The following is an 8,846-nucleotide window of genomic DNA, read 5'->3' on the forward strand; positions in this document are numbered from 1 at the left end:
AGCTGCAGTGTTTTCAGCAAATAACCAAAAGGGATGGTCTCCAGGGATGTTTCAAGAGCACTGCATAAACTATTTCCCTAAGGCTACACAGCAACTGTCTTCAACTTCTATCTTGGATTTTTCACACAGCTTTTTGACAGCAAGAAACTAGAAGCCCCTAGATAGGTAAAGCAGAGGCACAGATATAAGCCTGAGTAACAAAAATTGCAAAGCTGTTCTTGATTAGTCAGTAGTCCCCATGATGATGGCCTCATAACCACACCTGCTAACTTTTTACTCTCCAGGTGAGCTTTTTTTCAGAATATTTTAAGCCTCATTTAAAATGCAATTTCAGATGCTGCTTAGAGATTCCCAGAAAATGAAGACTTCTGAAAATCCAAAACCCCTCTTAAAGTTGCTCCACGAGTATCCATGTCAGCTGATCTCCATACGGACACAGTAAGAGCCCTTCACCTGAATACTGACCCTACACAGAAATGAATCTTTCACAAGGGAATAAAGGAAACTTCACGTCTATTTTTCTTTCTAGCAGTTAGACAGCCTAAAGTTACATGGCTGTCCACAACCAGGAAATTAATTTTCTAGGTACAGCAACATTTGATTTTAAAAGCAGGCAGGAAATATGACATTTTACATTTTATATTTTGAATTCTCTTTAGTCAGACACATTACAATGCACAACTGTGTCTTTAGCCAGGTACTAGGGTGTGCTGTCACTCAGATCAGGAAGAGATGATTAACTAGTCCTTTCTCTCATCTTTTAAGTATTGCAGGTATTCTGACAGAGGACTATGGCCACATTTAGTACAGCCTTTATAACAATTCAGTTATAAAGCTTTCATTTACTTCAACAATTAAGATGGCAGTTATTGTAGCTGGGGATGTTACTGAACTGAGGATCATCCTTGCCTTCCCACAGGTAAACCCCATCATTTCACAGGGTATTTTCAACTTGAGCATTGTAAGAGTTTTGAAAATACAACTGTAACTGAAGGTAACCATCCCACTAATGATGCAGCTTTCCACCTCTTCAGTGCTCATTAACAGAGACTGTTTATGAAACAAGTCTTTTATTTAATGCTACACAATCTGAATTGAAGGAATAGAACATTTACTTCACCTCAGGCCCAAGCTTTAGGGATACACCCCCCAACATTTTCCAGAGTAAAACCAGATTATCAAATACCAATCAGAGCAAGAAACATCTTTTCCATTTCTACTCAGCGTATTTTTAGACAAACTACAGCATTAGAACATTGAAGTACCTGTCCCCCATACAGCAAAGGTTGAAAGCCTTGTGGAGCCAGTTTGTCAGGATGTATGTATTGATAACATTAAAGAAAAATAAATGAATTGTTACATTCTGATGTCAGGTGTACAAGTGCAGTAGTGGATTACGCTGAGGAGAATAACATTATCTATAAAAGTTAAGTGGTATACAGGTTATCCCAGAGTGACTATAATACAGAGAAACTTTATGCCAAAGTAAGTATTTACAGAGATACTGTCACAGCAAAGAGGACAGGAAGCTAGTCTCACAGAATTAATTCAATAAAGAGCAAATGAATGGACAAAGACAAAGATTTTGACTTTATATAATAAAATACCAAGTGCATTCTTTTAAGTGAATGAGTCTTTGAGACTATGGTCCTAGATTTTAGGAAGCCATTTGAAGGTCAGATGTATAGTCCTGCTGCATAGCAAGGCTTACTTGGACTGCCAGAATTTTTACATCTGTTGTAAACTCCACACATCACAGCAATTCTAATACTGCTTCTTACTGCAGGGTAACTAAAGCTCTTAAGCCCCCTCCAAAATGCCTAAAATGGGATTTTCTATAGTAGACCTTCCAGCACAATTCAGATGTTTCTCCACTACTTTTGTGCTGCACATCTGGGATTAGAACACAGCCCAGAACATTTTAGGGGCAATTATGTTTATCTGCTCAAATGGTCTTGGCCATTTTTATCCAGCCTTTTCTTGTCATTGCAACTTTAATCACATCTGATTTCTTTAAGTAGCCATATTATTTTAGTTACTTTGGCTCTTTTCCAACAGGCTTATTTTAAGCTAGTTGTGAAGGAAGGTTATTAATGGCTGGCTATTTTATGTATTCCTTCAAGAGAGAAATAACCAGAAACATTTGAGGGGGAACGTGTGGTTGACTGCTTAAAATATCATTAAAAATATTTTCAAATCCAGTTTTCAACTAAGAGCAGAGTTGCTTTAACCTAGTACTTGGAAAGCATTTTTCAAGCCAGCATTTCAATCCTGCCACCTCTCAAGCTTCCTCAGCCATCTGCCTAAATAGAAAGGATAACAAGCATAACCAGAGTTCCTCCAGTGCATGACTGCAAGGAACATGATCCCTCACAGGAAAGGAATCCCATCTGAAATGGCTTGCAGTACTTAAGACTCCAGTACATAGGACAAAAATGTAGGAGGAAGTCTCATGATTCTCATGCAGCTGCTCAGGGGTGTGTTGCACCTTGAGCCATCAGCTTGACTGCTAGTGGCTGGGCTCAAGCAGGCAGCACACTGGACAGTAAATCTGAGCAGCTACCCTCTCCACTTGAAGATTAATTTACTGTAATGTACATTACTTGCAGTGGAATGATGCTGCTCATGTTTTGGCAGGATGGGGAAAATTCCACTTTTGTCTTTTTTATTATTTTATAAGGCAGATAATGCAGAAAGGTGAAACAGAATTTCTACAAGGAGTTTATCTGTGATATTGTAAAATCAAAGTACTACTTTATTAAGTGAGTTATTTTACACAATATGAACATCAATATAATTACAATTGTAAAAAATTTTTTATAACAAGTATGGACTGATTTTTTAGGATTTCCAAATAGGGCACAACTGTACATTTACACAGAATTGTCTTTGCATGAAGCCCAAGAGGGAACAGCATAAAAATATGAATGTTTCTGTAGCCCCTTCATTTTTGCTGATCAACAGTTTTAGAAAAGCAGCTGCAGGTTTGTTATGTAAGGTCTGACAGTAGAAGAGTCAATAGGTGTCATGACTTCACCTATAAAAAACAAGAACAACTCAGTTAAGCTGAACCATTACACAATGCTGCCTACCTCTGCATGAATGAAACACCATACTACTGCTTTTTACCTTATTTCAGCCTTTTATTATAACCACTTTCAGTCACAGCCTAACAACTGGCTACTGGGTAATCTCTTCTACGGTTAACACAGAAATTTAGATTTTTCTGCATTCACTTGCATAGCTTCAGGAACAAAAAGTCTCCATTGTTGGAAATATACTAAATGACTGTTTACATTACATGTTTTGTAGTAACAGACAGATTGTACTTATGTATTTTGTTCAAGGCAAAACATTTCAAAGCAAGAACTAAATAATTAAGTATTCCTACAACACTAAGAATGAATGCCACAGCCATTTCATCCATGTAACAACGCTTGCTTCTTTCTTCTACTTTTAACAGTTGAGGGGTATAACTTTAACCTACAGTAGCTTTCATATTAAAAGAACTGAAGCAAGTTTTAAGTCCCAGTTGTTGGTGATTAAAACAACACTTTATAACACACCTTTCTCAGACAATAAATTAAAAATTAAGGTAATGACCTGTAGACAACTTTATGCCTGAACATCAGCCAATTCTGGAGGAAGTGGAGTCTTAGGATGCTTGCTTTCAAAGTGCTGTTTGAAGGTCTTGGGATCCGGCATTTGAGTCTGATTAAAGAGAGACATTAAACTTTATGCACAGTACAAGAGTTAAATAATACTACAAAACCTTTATTTTCTTTCCCCAGAAGCCAACTACCTCCTTGATGACACTGCTCTAATGACAGAAGCACCACTAATTTAGCTGCAGGGTAAGATGGAGTATTTACCTGCCTATTTTCAGAGGTGCTTTTAAGCACTACTATCACACTTGCTCTGGCATGTCAATCAATGGTGTTCCTCTGGCTCAGTATCTCCCTGCACATCTTATACTTCATAGGCTGATTTGGTGGAAACCTACCTCCTTCACCATTTCATTTTTCAACACCTTAAAGACAAACATTCATCCTTTTCAGAATCCAACCTTCATGAAAGCTATCTCTTTAATTTACCAGTAGCCCAAGAAGTTACATGGCATGAACCAAGTCTCTACTTGGCACAAGCTGTCTCAGACCTTTGCTACAACACAGTTGCAGACATCAACAGCCCAAAGTGATTGATACTGCAGCCTGATTTCACAAGAGGAGTTGGTTACAAGTACTTAAGTAAGCAACCCTCAATCTGGAATCTTATTTAAGACATTTGAAGTGGCAGATCTATTCTGGGACTGACCATTGAATTGAAAATGGCAAGTTTATCCTTCAGCTCCAAAAGAAGCATTTAGGAAAACGAGACAGAAGGAAAAGTACAATCTGATCAGCACTCAAATTTCTGTCTTCTTCTAATCAAGTAAGTTTTCTCTAAAAGTTACTGTGTATCAAGCTTACATTAAAGCCTTTGGCACCACTGCTTCTACTTTCTACGACAACATCCATGGCCACTGATGCCAAGACAGGCCCATTCCATCACAAAGAAAATACGTTTCCATGTGGAGACTAAACAAGAACTGACTGCACACTTTTGACATATTCCATCTCATACTAACAGCACATGTAGACCACTGAAATACAAAAGGCAAAATAACTATCCAAAGTAGACCTGAACACAGATTTTCTATCTCAATTACCAGTACAGCTGAGTAATCTGTAAGCAAGTCACATAACACAGATGCAATGCTTCTTATTGCAACAAACTAGACAACTACTTAAGTATTTTAGTTTCCACTATAAAATCTTCCAAAAATCCTGTTCTAGGCAGGAAGACAGACCTCTCCCTACAAGACTATTTTGACTTAAGTTCCTCTTACCCTACAGACAGTGCAGGTATATATCAAGGCAGCCTTGGCTGCAGCCTTCTGATCATGTCCTTGTTTCTTTTTTTGCTCAGCTTGCTTTTTGGCATTTTTCTGCTGCGACTGAATCTTCTGCTGTCCACGAGCCATATCTACAAACAAAAAGAAGACATTTAGACTTTAGTCTTAGTTTCTATGAGAAACTGCTGCTGCTATCTGACTGGGGAGCCATCACCATGAGCACAATGCAGTCATGAGCTCTGTCCACAAGGCCTACAACTCCCATAACTCAAACACAACAGACATCTGTTCAAGCTCTTCGCTATGCAAAGCCTCTGGCTTCAGTATTATTCTTAAAATAAACATCAGAACTATTAGGCTATTCTAAAGTGTCCTCTTCTACTAAGATTCAAGCTCTAGTTTTGAAAAGCGTTTTCAATTGCGAGAATAATTAAAAGTTTCCTTTACAATTAATAGAAACTTATTCTCTTTTTCAAAAGATACTGAAAAATTCAGGGGGATTGTTGTTTATATACTTTTTTAAATTAAAGATTAAGACTCAACCTTTATCTCTGGAACCTGAAATATGTTTCAAGAAAGGCATATCAAAGTATTGCTCAAGGTGTATTATTTTCTTCTGTTGTAGGTGCTTGTGAGCTACTTTGAAATTGGTAACACCAAGAACAATAGGTCACTCCTCTTTATTGAAAGTGATTTTTACAGGTGGCTACTGTATTTTTATTTTCAGCCACATTTGTGTGCATATGATTTCTTGAAAAGAAAAAAGACTGCCCCATCAGAAGCCATTATCCACCTAATACAGTAAATGCTATTGCCATATGCCATTACAAGGTCCACCAGCAGACAAAAGGAGACAAAAGTGTCACAATTCCAGAAGCATCAAGACATGGCATTTCACAGCAGCACACTCCACCTGCACACAGCCCACCAGAACACCCAATTCAGCCTGCACCCCACCCCCAGAGCAGACACCAGACAGGATTTGGGCACACCAACAGGACAGCATGTGGTTATATAACCCAGCAGCCCAGTTTCTGCTCTTGTCTCTCTCCCAGTCCCTCATGGCCACGCACGGTTCAGCTGTGCAACTCTCTCAGCAGCACAACCCTGCCCAAGCACAGGGCACAAGAACTCCACTACACTGCCCGAGCACAGGACAGCCAGTGAAGCCCGTTGTTCTCACAACTGGTAGTGTCAGGAGTTCCCAGGAGGGCAGCTGCTTGGTCACTGTCCCTCTGGGTAACCTGGGCACTTGCCCCAGTTTGGTACTCGTGGGACAGGCACCCTGCATGGAGACACCTGGCTCGTGACACAATCCCTCCCATCAGGACAGGCAGCCTCCCACGGTGAGAGAACAGCCTAACCAAGAGTGACTGACCTCTAGTAAATATGGATGAAAAACCCGTACAAACCATTATGAAAATTAAGTTTCTATGAAACATCAACAACATGTAAAAATTCACTGGTATTGTGGGAATTTTTGGGCATGTGCCTAATGTCATGACCCTGAGACCCAGAGTAGCTCTTGTGGATTGACAGACACCCTTCAGAACCCAGTTCTTTCATGGCATCAAACACCACCATGAAATCCTCTGCAGAAGTACTGCAACACATCATCAGTGTTCCCTCCTCTTCCCCCACACCAGCTTCTCTAAAAGAATTCAAAAGTCCATACATCTAATAAAAATTAAACACAACACAAATTTCATCAACAAGCAGATAGAAATACATGTGGCATCAAACAATTCCCACAAGATATAACACTCAGTGTTAGTAACACTAGAAGTGCCAGTCTGTGTTTCACTGGATGCTACTACTCCAGAACACCCCAGCCAGGGCCTCGTGCTGTTTATCTACAGCATGGCTCAGCCAGAACTCTGGATTCACACTTAAAATTTAAATTAAAAAAAGAAGACATATTGCTAATAGCACTGCATACACAAGAAGGAACAGTAGGTTTTATTTCACTTCTGTTTAATCAGCATTACAATAACCGTCCAGAAGTCAGACGGTTTCTGACAGAAAATACTCAGATGTAACAAAAAAGAATTCCTTTCACAAAGTGTTTACATATTACTTTGTATTTCAGTGCCTTGATAAGTACTACATTACTACAGCCAACCGCACTGAGTTTTTTTGTACTTGGCAACTGCTGGTTTTAGTTGTCACAGACAAGAAAACACGACCACAAACATTTGCTCAAAAATATCAACCACCACACAATGTCCAAGACCAAATATACGAGTTTAAATACTGCAAGTTACATTAATACAGCTGAAACAGTGTTTCTGAAACCGAGAAAAGTAAGGTTTACACTGTTATTATTCGAATAAATTGACCAAAAAAAAATATATAAAAGCCCAAAGCTCATTTAAAATAATGATGAGTTCATCTTTAAGGCCAAATCAGTAATGTCAATTGCACAACGCAGGTAAGTGCTGTTTTCCCTATCAGGCACACCCTCGGAGTGGAGCAGACCAGCCTGCTGCCTCCAAATAAAGAACGCGCGAGCACGTAGGAAACAGAACACACGGAAAAAATCTGCTGCCAAACCGTAACAGGATTTTTTGCTGCCAAATCATAACAGCAGCAGCAGCACGGGCACTGTCGGGAAGCGAGGCTGAAACCCGCATCCCAGCCATGCCTCACACGGGGTCATTTCCCTGTAAGTAACCAGAACCGGAGCGGAGTTTCAAGTAAAAAGCTGGACACCGACAGCTGCCGGCGCTGTCAGCCGCAGAGGCGCCGGGAGCCGGCGGCAGCGCGGCCTGCCCGCCCGGAGCGAAGCGCCGGGGCCGCCCCGCCAAGGACGCTCCGGGCCGGCCTGCGGCGCGCAGGGGCCGGGGGCGGCCGCGGCCCCAGCACGTGCCCCGCCGGAGGGCAGTGACCGCGGAGAGGCAGCCGGACGGAGGCGGCCGGGGAGCGGCGGCCCGCGGGCGCAGCGCGGAGCGCGCCCCGCTGCCGGGCCGGGCCGGGCAAGGCCGGGCCGCCCCCCTTCCCCCGGGCCAGCACTGCTCCCCCCGCCCCGCTCCGCTCCCCTCCCCGGCGCTGCTCACCCGTGCGCGATGCGGATGCGGGCTGGGCGGCCCTGCCGAGCGCTGTGGAGGCTCCGCGCGGCCCCGCCGCCGCCGCTCGGGAGGAGAACGAGGAGGAGGAGGAGGAGGGAGCGGGGCCGGCACCGCGCACGCGCCGGACCCGCCCCCGCGCCGCGCGCCCCGGGCGGCGCCGGCCAATGGCGGCGCGCGGCCGTTACATAACGCCGGCGTGGTGGGGGGGCAGCGGCGCCCGCCGGACGCGCAGCCGGGAGCTCGCGGCGCTTCCGAGGCCGCGGGTTCGCGTCCCGGCGGCGGAGGGCTCTGAGGGCTCCACCCCGAACCGCGGGGCTGAGGCTGCCGAGCCCGGCTTTGGAGCCTCGGGACCCCGCTGCGCCGCCTGTGCCCGGCCCGGTTCGCGGGGCGCAGCCCTGGCGGTGCCGCAGCGCCCGCGGATGCGGCAGCGCTGCCCTCAGGCCGCCGGCGCTCCCCCGCGGGCCCGCTCCCAGCCACATTCCTCGGCGCTAAAAATAGCGGCGTTCTGTCAGTGAGAGCCGGATAAATGGCTGGGGAAGGCGCTAGAGAGGAGCCTGGCAGGGATGGCGGAGAGAGGGGATCCTGTTCTGGCTGCAGTGCACACAGAACCCCGTTTCTGGGCTTGAAGGGTTAAGTAGAAGGAAACAGTCTGCGATGACATGCAGAATTTTATTCAAGTTTGAAGGGCACTAGATCTGGTTTGGACACATTTTGCAAGGAAGTTTACAGGCTCTAACCATTGCACATGTGATTTGAAAGTTACTGAGTTGCATGAGTACAGATGTAGGCAGGCCCTGTAAGGAAGCATAAAGCTCTTTATTTTCTGTGGCCCTCTTCGTAGGATTCAGCCAAAGGAAGGCTGGATGTTTGTGCCTGTTCATATT

General features: G+C 44.0%; 1 protein-coding gene across 2 annotated transcripts; it reads right to left on the reverse strand.

The window, feature by feature from the left end:
• Positions 1-1,053: 1,053 nt before the first annotated feature.
• Positions 1,054-8,077, reverse strand: ZNF706 (zinc finger protein 706). 2 transcript variants are annotated; one of them, XM_079301415.1, is made up of 4 exons: positions 7,951-8,077; positions 4,889-5,025; positions 3,604-3,711; positions 1,054-3,037 (listed from the first exon to the last, which is right to left on the reverse strand). In XM_079301415.1, exons 2-3 carry the CDS (start codon positions 5,021-5,023, stop codon positions 3,616-3,618), a joined length of 231 nt encoding a protein of 76 aa, XP_079157541.1. In that variant the 5' UTR covers positions 5,024-5,025; positions 7,951-8,077; the 3' UTR covers positions 1,054-3,037; positions 3,604-3,615. The 2 variants fall into 2 exon arrangements, with proteins under 2 accessions (XP_079157541.1, XP_079157540.1); XM_079301414.1 differs by lacking the exon at positions 7,951-8,077 and adding an exon at positions 7,373-7,514.
• Between the last annotated feature and the right edge of the window lie 769 nt (positions 8,078-8,846).

The sequence above is a fragment of the Erithacus rubecula genome, assembly GCF_903797595.1.
Source record: "Erithacus rubecula genome assembly, chromosome: 3".
NCBI classification, from domain to species: domain Eukaryota; kingdom Metazoa; phylum Chordata; class Aves; order Passeriformes; family Muscicapidae; genus Erithacus; species Erithacus rubecula.